The sequence below is a fragment of the Epithele typhae genome (genome assembly GCF_022376455.1).
Source record: "Epithele typhae strain CBS 203.58 chromosome Unknown BXZ73scaffold_54, whole genome shotgun sequence".
In the NCBI taxonomy this organism is placed as follows: Eukaryota; Fungi; Basidiomycota; class Agaricomycetes; order Polyporales; family Epitheliaceae; genus Epithele; species Epithele typhae.
The window spans coordinates 189,008-202,541 of record NW_025954245.1 but is presented as its reverse complement, the minus strand read 5'-3'; the positions used below and the strand labels follow the sequence as shown (position 1 = coordinate 202,541).

Here is a 13,534-nt window from a genome sequence, read left to right as displayed (position 1 = left end):
CGGGCGTGCGAGGTCGAGAACACGAGAACACGGCGGAGAACATCCACAGGTACGTCGGTTCGTTCGCCGGTCATCGAGGTCCAAGAGCCTGCGGAAGCCGAACGGAGCCCGTTTCCATTATAGGGACGCTCGAACGGCTCTCGGCGCACGCCGACGGCGCGACGACGATGAGAGCTCTGCGACGCGCCGTGGAACGTCAACTGAGGATATCGATTGGAGCTCTAGAGTCCGGTGGCGTGCGTGTGGCCCGCGGACGCGGTCAACGCAGTCGTCGCGGTAGAGCGTTGCGTGTCCGTCTTCTCCGGCTCAACGAGCGAGATGTGACTGGCCCCAGTATCGGTCACGACTGAAGCATGACATATGAGGGTTAACCTGGATACGCAGATGACTCTGGCTAATAATTACAAGTGGACGAGCTCACACAGAGAGGTATATTGGTAGTAGAGTGGGGTAAAGATTGTTGGTGATATAGCGCTAGCGCGAAGACCGAGCCGTCATAGACACCCCATCAGGCAAATTTCTTGCCATGTCCGTTGGGCCTGGAGTCGTTGTCCCGGATGACCTGCATGAATACGCTCTCGAGGCTCGCCTCCCCCACGGCGTATTCACCCACGCCGGCGTCTGCGAGCAGGCCAAACAGCGCAGCGAGGGAGGGCACGCCCTCGGCGGTGCCAGATCCGACGGGAACCTCGAAGCGCGTTGCAACGTCGTCACAGAGGCGAGCCCCAGGGATGCGTGCCATCACCTCCTGCGCGCGCACGATGTCTTCGCGCGTGCGACCAGGGAAGTGGACCAGGTATCGCGCATATCGGGCCATGAGTGCATCGGTGGAGTCGACAGCTGTCCAGCAGCAATTAGTATGGGTACACCAAACGGGATGTGTGGGTAGAAACTCACCGAGCAAGCGCTGTGAGATGATGCCGACGTCGCTCGCGAGAGTGGAGGCTTCCTCCATGGAATCTGGGAGCGCGCTCGTCAGCAGGGACATCAACCTCAAGGGCAGATGGAAGACGCACGGGTAGTGATCACGAACGCCTTGCCGGGCGCGACGTGCTTGAGCGTGCTCCACATGTCACGCTTCATCTTCGCGTCGACTCCAGTTGAGAACTCGTCGACGAGCACAACCGAGGGATTCCCTGTAGAACGGTCAGCTCCATTGTTGTAGTTGGAGTGTGTCAGATGGATGCTCACCGATGAGCGCAATCGCCAGCGCGAGCTTCCGCTGGTTCCCGCCCGAGAGCTTGTTTGCCAGACGGTCGGCGTACACGCGTAGGCCCATGACGCGCATCACCGCGTCGACGTTCTTATCGACCTGCGCGCCGCCCTGCAGCCCCTTGAGCCGCGCGTACACGCGCAGGTGTTGGCGCACGCTGAGCTGTGCGTCGATGGCCGTGAACTGCGGACACACTCCGAGTGAAAAGCGGGCGGCCTTGGTGTTCGCGACAACGGAGTGCCCGTTCACAAAGATTTCGCCTGAGTCGGGTGTCATGTCGCCGCCTGAGAGCAAGCATGTCAGCAAGACGAACACGCGCCCACGACGAGGAGACTCACGAATCATGTTGAACGTCGTTGTCTTCCCCGCGCCGTTCGGACCGAGGAGGGCGAAGATAGTGTCTTTGGAGACATTGAAGCTAACGTCTTCAACGGCGTTGAAAGCGCCGAAGGACTTGGACACGTCGCGCACTCGGAGAGCGACATCCTTGCCACCCATGCCGGCCGTGGATGTAAGGCGGATATTCTCCGTGGATGTCAGCGAGTTTCGTGTGAGGCGCTTCGTCCGGAGGCGGATGAGGGTGCTGCGGACGAGGGAGAAGGAGTCCGCGTAGACGAGTATGCCGAAGTAGATGAGCGGTTGAATAATGAGGTAGAGGATGGGGCCGCCGTAGTGCATGATATCGCCATAGAGGGAGGGTCCGGTGACTACTTCCCCAACGCAGAGGAGTGAGAAGAGATTGGTGGCAATGAAGGAGGCGCGAACCTGTAATGGGGCGTGAGTAGGGAGCAAGTATCTGGAATCGCGTACAGACTTACGAGGCTCGGAAGAGGAGAGACGAGGCCCACCGTGAAGTCTGGGATGATGATCAGCTCAGAGGTAGACATGAAGGAAAATTCGGTTGCTCACGAATCACAGCGTACAATGACTGCGTCTCCACAGCATCTCCGTATGTCCGCGCGAGGAAGTAGGCAACTGTGTAGAGCTGTGGGGCAATGTTAAATCAAGACAATGGCGATTATATAAGAGTCACCTACCAGAAACAGAATAACGTGCCAGACAGCAATCGCCGCCCATGCACCAATTGGCGACTTGAAGTACAGCGTAAACAAGTACGCATACAGGATACTCGCGATCCCGTAGAGCACTACCACGAGCCACTTGATCCATGGCACACAAGTCAGCACTCCAATCGTACTATAGCCACAGTATCGCACTCACCAAGTAAACCAAGCCGTGGAAGAAGAACGCATACATTCCTGCCCATACGATCACGAGCAGCGTCGCTGCAAACGTCGTCGCCATCGCGTCGAACATTAGATGCCCGAGCCAGAGCCCCGCTGGGTTCGACAGCCCGTTCGAGAACTGCATCGCCTGCACCTCCGAGCGGCGCTCGCGTGCGACGTACAGCGCGAAGAACCCGGGGAACACGGCCATCGCTGCGCTGAACACCGCGGCCCATGCAAGGGGGGTCAGGTCACCTAAACTCTTGGATGCGAAAGTGCCAATGGTTGGGGTGATCAGCAGAGGAGTGGTGTAGCCCGTTCCGGCCCCGGTACTGTTGAGCGCGTGATTGAGAAGGAGGTTGGAGGCGGCGTTCAGAAACGTAGCAGCGGAGAGGGTTTCGTAGGCATTCCAGGAAAGGAGTGCAGCACCGGTGTCGAGGTCGATGCTGAGACCGGGGGTCAAAATGCTTGTGAAGTTACGGCTGATGTACTCAACGAAGGAGGTGTTGGAGGTGAAGGGGATAGAGGTATTGGTGAGCACGCCGGAAATGTTGAGCGGCGCGAGAGCATCTGGAGGGAACAGCGCGGGCCCGAAATCTTCTCGGCCGAAGAAAAATTGGAGCGGCGAAGTGGCAAGATAAAGCGAGTCTCCCCCGAAGTCTTGATTGATGACATCGCACTTGTTGCCGTCGGTTGCAAGGAACTTGAGCGGGATCACGGACGGGATGATGACGAAAGTAAGGGCAAGGAGAGGCGCCAGCCAGGAGCGACGGATAATCAAGAGCCGCTTGTAACAGATCGTAAGGGCCTGACCGAGAACGGAACGCTGCACGCCGGTCGTCAGCTCGACTTTCTCGTGGGTTCGACGTTCAGCGCTGCCACCAGTTTCCGCGATATTGTCCGGATCCTCGTTCTTGTCCTCTGCATCCATCAGCTCCAAGAAGATGTCTTCGATAGACGCGGCCGATACCGAATATGAAGAGATCTGCATGCGCGCCTTCTCCTTGTCGACGTCCTCCAGCACCTTCTTGACGACGTGGAGGTCCGTCGTCTTGAGGTGGAAAACGCGCTCTCGAGGCCCCGTCACGGTCGCATAAGTCGCCGGCGCGATGCGCTGCACGAACTTTAGGACATAGGACTCCGGGATCCCGGTCATGGCGGTCTCCGCGTTGAAAGTGATGCGCAGCTTGTAGCCTTCTCCTCGAGTCGATTTGAGTGAGATTGAGGTACCGTGTGCGACAAGCTTTCCGGGGCTCGCAAGCACGGCAATGTAGTCAGCGAGTAGGTCGGCCTCGTCCAGGAACTATCAAGGCCATGTCAGAACCAGCGCACACACCGCGATCTGTCCAAGCGACTTACGTGCGTCGTGAAGACGATCGCTCTCGAGTCCTTCACTGCAGCAAGCGTCTTCCAGATCGCGCGCCGCGAAATCGGATCGACACCTGACGTCGCTTCGTCGACCAAGACAACTGGAAGAAAAGTCAGTCAGCACGCATGAACTCGTACACGAGCGCATGCGAACGTACTTGAAGATCCTCCCACCAAGCCGATGGCGAGCTGAAGCTTCCGCTTCTGTCCGCCGCTGAGCTTTCCCGACGGGTAATGGATTTTCTCCGCCAGATCGCAGTCGCGCAGGAGGCCTTCGAGGTCCGCGTCCGACTCGCGCGGCGCGCCCGGGTTGCCAGCGGTCTTGATCTCGCGCCAGACCCTGAGGGTCTGCAGGCACGAAAGCTCATCGAAGAGCACGTTCTTCTGCGGTACGATCCCGACGCTGCCGCGCGCGGGCTCGAGCACGCCGTCGCCGTAGAGAACCGTCCCGTGTGTGCGCCCAGTGAGGCCTCCGAGGACGGCCATGAGAGTCGACTTGCCCGCGCTGGAATTCCAACATCGCGCGTCAGCTACCGATCGACACCCGACGCATGCGCTCGAATGGTGCGCGGTACGCACCCGTTGGCGCCGAGCAGCGCAAAGATGCCATGCTCCGGGATGTCGAGCGTGAGGTCTTGCACGGCCGTGACGATCCCAGACTTGCGCCTGAACACGGACGTCTGGAACGATTTCTCGAGCCCGCGAATGGAGATCGCGGTGCCGGGAGGGTGTGCGTGCGCCTTCTGGTCTTTTGTGCGGCGACCGCATAACGGCGCGCGCGACCCGAACGGGTTCCAGGGATCGAACCGCCAACGCTCAATGAGAGCGCCAGCAACGGGCCAGAAGAAGATCGAGATCTGTGCGGGGAACAGTTGCTGGTCAGCGAGTGAGTGTGAAGGAGGGAGAAGGGAGAGCGCACGATGACAGCGATCAACATTGGGAGGATTGTCGGAGGTGGGAAGTCCTGCAGGGTCTGCTCCGTGAGGGAAGCGGGTAGGAGAAAGGTCTCGAAGTTGACAATCGCGACAAATGTCCAGCCGAAGAAGAAGGTCGGGAAAAAGAATGTGAGGATGGCGGCGGCGGTGGGGTTGATGCTCGTCCAGAACATAGTGATCGTGACTGGGACGAGGCAGCAGAGCGTCGAAAGAATTGCAGCGAGCGAAGGAGACTTCCCGAAAGGCGCCATAATGAACATGGAAAACGAGGCAGTTGCGAAGCCGGTAAGGAGGCAGAGAGCGAGTATTAAACCATAGCTGGTGAAAGTGAATAGCTTGACCTTCCAGACGATGGAGAGGACAAGCCACGCCGGAAGATAAGCGAGCGAGAGACTGAGATGCCATGACCTAGAAAACAGTTGGTCCCCGGATTGACGAGCGAAAGGAAAGAACTTACAAGACGCGGGCGGTGTCAGACAATCCCATGGCCTTCATATGGCTTGTAAGACCCACTGTACGCTCGGCGGTTGCGGCTCCTGGGATATGGTACGCAATGCCGATGAGACAGATATAGCTAGGTAGTGCCGTCAGCAACGCGTCAGACGATTCAGATTATACGGGTACGTACAATGGAAGCTGTAAAAGAAAGCCGACCCGCTTGAGGAAGTCTGGCGCGACGCGCGTTAGCGGGGCTGCGGTGGGAGTGCGCTTGCCACATACTGAGTCGCACATCGCCGGCTAGGTTTCCAAAATCCACAATAAACGGCCACTCGAGCGGGGTAGGAGGCTTCGTGCCCGTCTGGATCTCGATAATCGCCTGCACGAACGTCAGCGCGGCGAGTAAGTTGACGAGAGCCTACTTACACTCTCGACGGCCCACTGCACAGGCAGTACTCTGACTTCGTAGTCGCTATTGTGCCCCTTGATGTCGACGAAGCTGGTTGACTCGTCGACTCGGATCGTGTAGTTGATTGTCTTGTTGTTGCCGCGGGCGGGGAGTTGGTCGAAGGTGACGGCCGCGAAGCACCGAGACTTGCCGTTTGGGTTCTCGACACACCGGCCTGCGATCTCGTCCGTGGTGACCTTTTGGAATGCGGCAAGCTGTTTGCTAGAGAATCCAGCGGTCATGCGGGCGACGACGTCATTTGCGGTGAAACCCGTGGTAGTAGAATTGGTGTCGTCAGACCACAGCATGATCCCTCGGGCATCAAAGGTGTCGGCGAGGGCGCGGATAGGGACCATAGACCCGAGGCCGCCCTGCAGAACGGAGATCAGCGTTATTCGAAGCGCGGAGAGTCGTGCCTGAGAAGGAAATACGTACGATATCAGGCTTTGAGGTGAAGCTTGGTGAGTATGCGAGTAGAATGCCAATTGCGATGGGGCCTATGAGACAGCGGAAAAGAGAGAGCTGCAGTGGAGATCAGCATGTAGACGCGTGAGCAAATGGGAGACACTTGCGAAAGGATGTTTGAAGAGAATAAGCCAGTTCTTGACGCAGAGCGCACAGAACTGGCTCACGAACTGGGACGAGTCCGGCATAGTCGCGACAACGAAGGTGGATCGAAGGATCGGTCCCACCGAGTTGCGGGTCGTGAACGGTGAAGGAAAGTGGTTGTGGTTGTGATCGAAGAGGAAACTGCTGAGGGCGGATGGGGGACCGAAAGGAATATGTAGATGTCGTTGTGCCTCTGCCGACAATTTGCCAAGTTACCGGCTCGGCACCGTCAGACCCGTTTTCACCTTTTGGGCTTGGGAGACGGGCAGCTAACCCCGCGAACAACATCTTGGCGGTGAGTCCTGGCCTCGGTGTCTCCTCGGGAGTCGGTGCTGGTTGGCAGGAAGAAAGGATGATGGGAGGAGGAGGGACTGCGGTTTCGGCGCTTCGGCCGGGGCCATCAACCTCATCTAGGAAGTCTAACCGCGAACAGCCCCTGGCGTGTACATCAAGTACTGCGCATCAACGGCACTTGCGATCAAATCAACGGAAGGCAGCACAGTCATTTTGAAAGGCACGCAGCTCGCGAGCGCTCTAAGCAGACGCACTGCACCTACGCAGTACTAAGAAATTATACAATTCACGTGTAGGAGCCACACAGGGTTATACAGTACGAGGCTGGGGCCCAGCGCCGCAAGCGGGCAACGGGGGCGAAGTGCGGGAGCAGGGGCTGAAACGGAGATGTGGACAGTGACGAGGATTGCAGAAGAATGGATGCAGTAGCGATGCGAGTGGATGGCGATAACAGACCAAAGGCCGGCAGTCGAGAGAGGGACCGAAGAGGGCGACAACGACGCGGCGATGCGGAATCATACATATCAAGACGGGGACGAGTGCGAACGGCGGGATGGACGATAGTCGTACCAGTACAGTACCATCTCCCGAAAACGTGGTGATACTCATGCTGGAGGGTACCCCGACGCAACCGGGCCAGGCGGGGGCACGTTCGCGCCGTCCCGGCCCTGTCGCTTCAGGCTCGGCCGCTTCGTGAGCAGCACCGCGCCGTCGAGGCCCTCCTTGAGGAGCTCAGTCGGGCTCGCGCCACGCTTCGGCCGCCCGGGACTCGCGCCCGCGTCGAACGTGGAGTCGCCGTTCACATCCCCAACGCTCCGTTTCTTCGACAGCGCGCGGGCGGGACTTGCAGACTGTGCGGAGCCCGCCGTGTCGGGCGCGAAGGGCGAGGCGAGGCGGGGAAGGGAGAGCGTCGCGTGGTGCGTGCCCAGGTTGAGCGGCTGCGGCGGGTGCTGAGTATGCTGCGGAGCTTGTTGGGACGGCTGCGGATGCGGATTCGCGTGGCGCTTCGCCTGCCGCTTCTCCTCGTCGACGACCATCAAGGAGCCCTCGATGATCGCGCGATGGACGAAGACGTACTGGCGCAGGCTCTGGCAGAGGCTCATCCGCTGCTCGCGCATGTCCTCGATCACGCGCCGGATCGGCTCGTCGTACGTCGACAACAGCGGTGGTGAAGAGTCCGAGTGCAGCTTGCGCGGGTCGCGGAGTGGCGGCGACGGTTCGGCGACGGGGATCGTGTCGTCAGACGAGTCGTGGCCACGGGACGTCTGGAACGCATTCCGCGGTTTGTTGGTGGAGGACGACGGGAGGGGAAGAGGAAGAGGGGAGGTAGCAGACGCGAGCGCTGCAGGGGGCGAGGGCGAGCTCCCGGCTTTAGACGACTGGACTTCAGAGCGCCAGGTGTTGAGCCGTTGCGACTGGGCGGCGAGGGACGGGCTCGAGGACGAACTGGCCTGCGTCTGCGGCGGCGAAGGTGAACTGGCTACCATATTGCTCGCTGACGCAGGCGTAGATGAGGGATGGGGGCTTGTGCTCGTCGGCGCCGTGTCCGGGCTGTTGACGGACAGCCTCGCCGTCCGTCCGACGACGGAGCTCGGGAGGCCGTCCGACGCGCTCATCGTTGGCGAGCTTGACCGAGGAGCGAGGAGGTTGGTGCCGTTACCTCCGCTCCCGTTTCCGCTGCTCGGGCCCGCTGAGGCGTCGCTACTATCGCCACTTGAAAACGCACTTGTTGCCGTCAGGCGGAATGCGGCAGCTTCTGTGCGGGGGGTAGCCGGCCACACACCCATCGCCGCGCGACGTACTTCCTCCACGAGCTCGGACGAAGCCTGCAGGACGGCGCCCGACGGGTATGGTGGGGCGTGGGCGGTGTCGGCGATGGACTTGGGGGCGGCAAGGGCAGGGCGTGAGTGGGCATCGACGTCCATGAGGACCTGGGTGAACCCGGCGACGGGGACGTGGACTTCGCGGTCACCGACAGGGACTGGAACCGTGAGTTGTGAGTCGTCATCCGCCGTCGGGTCGCTGGGTGGAGCCGGGGGGTCGACATCCATCGCGTCCGTGTGGGCCTCGCTGAGCACACTGATGATTCTGCGGTACTCCTCGGGCGCGCCTGAGCGCCCCTGGAACTCCGAGGCGGCTTGCGCGATGACGGAGTCCTTGACCCGGCCCGCCTTGCGCTTCCGCATCTCGCGGCGTACGCCGTCGAGGACCGCGTCGACGGCGATGAACCCGCCAGTCCGCCCGACTCCGGCCGAGCAGTGGAGGAGCACCGGGGCGTTGTCCTTCGCGAGCATCGCGACGCCCGTGGAAGCGTCGACTTCGTCCGCGGCGTTGTCCTTGTTCGTGACGATCGTCTTGCCATGGGTAAGTGGGAGGCCCTTCTTGGTGGACTGGCCGAACGGTCCTTCGCCCCGTAGGTTCTGGCTAGTCGAACGGGCGCGTTCGACGGTGTTTTCGACGTCGTGGATAAGCTGGAGAAGGCCTCGAGGGTCGTCAGGGACGTTGAGGTCGGGCCACTCGAGATACTGGAACTGGGTGACGATCCGAGGCGGCGCGAGGGGATAGGCGGTGTTCGTGAGCTCGAAGACGCGCTTGAGAGTCGAAGGCTCGCCGTCGTCTTTCGCCTGCTTCGCTTTCAACTTGGCATCGGCTTGCGCGAGGTGGGCGCTGAAGAACCCGCCGCCCGTCTCTTTTTCCTCGCGCTTACGCTCGCGCTCGGGCGTGTCGTTAGTCTCGATCAGGTGCAGCTGCAAAGGACCGTACGTGCCCTCCTCCCAGTACTTGCCGCACTTGACGGACGAGCCTTCGATCTCACGTGTTAGCATGACGATGACGTGCACGTTTTGCTCCCAACAAAGACTACAGCAATGATGAGCATGACATATGGATGAGAAAGAAAAAACGCACGTCCAGAAGTCCGTGAACGTCGTCGGTAACGGGCCCTGAGTGGCGATGTACCGCTTCGACGTGCCCAACGGCTGTACATAACTCGCGTTCATGTAATCGTCATCATCCGGCTTGTACTTGCGAAGCCGCACACGGGCGTGTTCGAAGGGCCAGATGTTCCGATACCTATGCGCGTACTTGTTCGCAAATGCAAGAAAACGGGCGCACGAGGTGCTCACCTGTTCTTCGCCCCCTTCTCGAGGCCCGCCGTGATACTATACGGGAAGGAGGAGATGGCCTCCTCGCCGATCACCGCAGCCGCCTCCGCATCCTCTCCGTGTATTCCAGGCGCACTTGCTGGCTTCGCCATGCCCGGCGGCGCTATCCCTACGAACCCACGCACACCTGGCGCCTCCTGGATGACCTTCCCACTTTCCATGCTATGTCGCTCCATGACGCCGAGAAGGCGCTTCTGCTCGCCCAGTTCGATGTTGTAGAACTGTGTCTCGAGCGCACGAGTGAGCTCGTCGGCGTCGGAGGGTGATTGGGAGTGCTCCGACAAAGCGGGGCCTTCGGAGGACTCGCGAGGTCGAGAGGGCGGGATTGGAATGGGGAGTGAGGGTGAAGAGAAGGGCGAGGCTTGGGGGGAGCGGAACGCAGCGGAGGACACGGTCGCGTACGCGGACGGCGGGACGGCGGTCGGATTCGAGGGCGACTTGGAGTGAGAGTGATCGTCGGACGCGGACGCCATCTTTTCATCCCCGCTCACCCCGTCGCTCTCGCTGAGCGGATCGCTTCCGTCGTCGCTCGTACTGGTGCTGTCGGGAACGTGGCGACTTTTGCGGGCGATCTGACGGAGCCACTCGAACGGCAGCTCACCGACGCGGCGCCGTACGCGGCGGGGGAGCTTGAGCGGAATGCCTTCGCTATCGGCCGTCTTAGAGTTGCGGTTGAGCTCAATGTTCTGGCGGATGGTGTCGAAGAAGGGGTTGTAGGCGACCTGTGGCGGATGAGGGTGCTGTGTGACAAGAAGATGGACGGAACGTACCGGCTTTCCGGGGGCGGAGTAGCTGTTACCACCCTTGAACGCGCCTGAATGCGTGTACTGGGGCGAGATGGTGGGCATGCTGTGGAGCGGGCCGTTCGACGCATCCGTCGTGGACCGTGTGTCTGCCGGTTTGTTGTCCATTTGGCCGGGAGGGAGGCGAAGGGCAAACGCATTGCGCTGTCGTGACGGACCGGCGACAGGAGGCAGGCCACTCGTGGAGGGAGTGGGTGCGATGGGAGCCCTGCGAACGGGATCGTCGCGGGGCATGAGCGGGGTCGGAGGGAGGACTGTGACAGGCAGGGACGACGGAGGTGGTTGCTGCAGAGGGCAATCAAAACGGTGAAGAGCGCATGCAGACGGTGCACTCACCCTTGGACGGATCGGGATGGTGGTGGTGGAGGTGAAGGCGGACTGGGGGAGGAGCTTCGCGCGGAGCACGCGAGCTGGAGCGAGTGCCGTCAGTGGCGCGGGGTCCCGATCGGTCTCCATCTGCACATCTGCCTCGTCCTCGTCACCTTCGTCGGCGGGCGAACCGGTATGGGCCATGTCGGGGCTCTCTTTGAAGGCAGCGTGGAAGCCTCCGCGGAGCCAGGCGATGTCGCGGGTGGGGGGGAAGCCCTCGTTGCGGAACTTGCGCATGAGGCCAAGGAGGTTGCTCGTGGGCGGAATGACGGCCGAATCAGCGTCATATATGAGGATACGGCTCGCATTGGACCAGGAGGCAAGGCGTGCGCGTGCGGCAGGGGTGGGGAGCATCTCTGCGAGCTTGGCGAGGGGGAAATTGGGGCGCTTGAGGAGGGTGGAGGGGACGGAGAGGGAGAGGGCATGGGGAAGGCGCGCCTGGACCCACGCATTGTGTGGGCGGATGTCGAGGACGAGGGCAGATGGGTCGTCCAGGACGTCAAGGAGGGCTGAGGGAGCGAGGGAGGAGAAGGAAGAGGGAGGAAGAGCGGGGGCCGTAGCGGGCGGAGAGGCCATGGAGGGCAGGGAGAGCGAGGGCATCATCTGCGGCGGCGGGCCGGGGCGGGGGCCAGGGAGAGAGGCGGCGAGGGAGAGCGGTGGGGGATGAGGAGTGGAATCGGGGGAGTTGAGGGGGATGAGGGACGTGGCCTGAGACGCATAGCGGGCGGAGATGGCAGCCGCGAAGCCGTCGAGGGAGGCCTCCGGACGGGCGGAGGGAGCGGGGGCAGCGTCAGACGGCGTGGTGGGCAACGTGCGACGGCGTCGAGTGGGTGAGAGATGGCGAGCAGGCGCAGAAGAGCGACGGCAAGGATGGTGGGAGGAAGAGGAAGACGGCGGACGGGATCAGCAGAAACCGCACGGTGCACGCGCCTTGCCTGGTCTGGGCCCAGTGACGTCATTGACCCAGCACCGGGCCGGCCATGCGCCACGTGTGCTTGTACGATCACCGTCATCGTCTCGGTCATAAGCCAAGTATGGTCCACCTGCCTCCACAACGCCCCAGTCGCTCTCCTCCGCTCCTCCGTGCTCGAATGAAAGCCTTTGAATCGCCCGCGCGACTCGAGGTCTGTCCGAGGGGCTTGACGAAAGCGAGGTAGAAGAGGTTCGCCGAAACGCTTCTTCACCATCCGCGAGCAGTACTTTACATAAACAAGTACTCAAACCCCTCCCGCATACTAGTATCCAAGGTTATCACCTCTCCGTCGCCCCGCGCGCGCGTCTCCTCCATCGTGAACGCCGCCTCGGTGTGCAGCAATTCGTTCTCGTGTTCGGCCTTACCGAGACCAACACCAGAGCCACCGAACCAGCGCTCGAGCCAGAAGTTTTCGGGTAGCGGATGAAAGCACCTGCGGTCGCGGTCGATCGAGCACGCGTGCGCCCAGCCGTTCGCCAGGGCGGAGGCATCTGGCCACCGCGAACCGTGAGTGAGCCTCGGCGTTGCGGGCCGCAGGGTAATGATCGAACGTACCGACGATCGAACCAGCCGTCGCTCCCCGACGATACTGCGGCCCCATGAGCAGCGTGCACTCTAGGCCGGGCGGGGACAGGCGACTCTCAATTTGACATGGAGACGGATTCGACTCACGTGCACACGACGGCGTTCAGCTACGGCACCTCTTGATGCCTCCACGGACCGGTCGTCCTCGCTGCTCTATGTTCGCAAGTTAGTCCTGTTCCAGTGAGGAAGACGGATGTGAACGAGGGTCACGAGGTAATGGAACAGATCGTGCTTCGTAGATCCATGGTCGATGCACAGCCCTTGAGGAAGGCTCCCAACCAAGTAAAGGAGTCGGGGACGCATCCAAGGAGGACGCCCAGCCAGGACATGCAGCCTACGAAAGCAAAAACACTTTGTACAGCATTAGTCACTAGGAAGACGACACGAGAGAGAGACTAGAGCGCGGAATCGCACCCCGATTTCTTCTCCATAACGCTGGGTAAGTTGTTCGAGTCTTTCCCGCTGAGCTCGAGCATCTACGCTGAGCCTCCCTCGAACGGCGGCTATGGTTGGCCGGTCGACCTTGAGAATCTGGCCGTGCTGCCAACGCTGCTGCACGAAGTAGAGCCCGGTGACTCATAGCACACACTCGACGGTGCACACCAGGGCAAACGGTGACCACGGCGCCGGCTGGCCCGGAGTCCGAGGCGCTGTACCCCTCAATGCCAGTGGAGAAAGGCCGGTGCGGTCAATGAACACACGAAAGCGGAAATAAGTAGGGTGATGTGACCCTCCGACGAGGTGTACAAAGAAAAGAGCAGCAGCCGAAAGAGCGTTACGATGAGAGAGAGAGAGAGAGAGAGAGAGAGAGAGAGAGAGAGAGAGAGAGGGGAATAAGCCTTTTAGGTGGTGACACTGGGCTGCAGCGCAGCTACCGCCGTTTGTTCCCGGCCCGATCACATGACATCCTAACACACGCAAACAACCTCCGGCCAGCTTCGTTGTGAACGAACTCAGAGCAGCTCTTTAAATCGTTCTCCTTATGAACAATAAACCCTTCTTCTTCCCCCAGCTACTGCCATTCCCCCCAACCTCGCTCTCCTGACGGTATATCTTTACTCGTGACTAAGAAATCACCCACAAAGTCATCCGACGAGAGCCTGATGAGG

At 60.8% G+C, this 13,534-nt stretch overlaps 2 protein-coding genes across 2 annotated transcripts; both read right to left on the bottom strand.

Moving 5' to 3' along the window:
* Window positions 1–508: 508 nt before the first annotated feature.
* Window positions 509–6,281, bottom strand: BXZ73DRAFT_52147 (P-loop containing nucleoside triphosphate hydrolase protein; the record flags this gene model as incomplete). Its single annotated transcript, XM_048020761.1, has 19 exons — window positions 509–840; window positions 898–960; window positions 1,017–1,136; window positions 1,192–1,497; window positions 1,552–1,978; window positions 2,032–2,069; window positions 2,123–2,198; window positions 2,251–2,373; window positions 2,435–3,742; window positions 3,799–3,908; window positions 3,966–4,312; window positions 4,387–4,664; window positions 4,727–5,150; window positions 5,200–5,316; window positions 5,371–5,450; window positions 5,500–5,559; window positions 5,607–5,999; window positions 6,064–6,150; window positions 6,195–6,281. The coding sequence occupies 19 exons, from the start codon at window positions 6,279–6,281 to the stop codon at window positions 509–511; spliced, it is 4,776 nt and encodes a 1,591-aa protein (XP_047874524.1).
* Window positions 6,282–7,136: 855 nt separating this feature from the next.
* BXZ73DRAFT_104682 (uncharacterized protein) lies at window positions 7,137–12,441 on the bottom strand (the record flags this gene model as incomplete). The annotated part of the gene is made up of 7 exons (XM_048015990.1): window positions 7,137–9,390; window positions 9,439–9,603; window positions 9,657–10,417; window positions 10,466–10,783; window positions 10,835–11,626; window positions 12,123–12,331; window positions 12,396–12,441. 7 exons carry the CDS (start codon window positions 12,439–12,441, stop codon window positions 7,137–7,139), a joined length of 4,545 nt encoding a protein of 1,514 aa, XP_047874523.1.
* Between the last annotated feature and the right edge of the window lie 1,093 nt (window positions 12,442–13,534).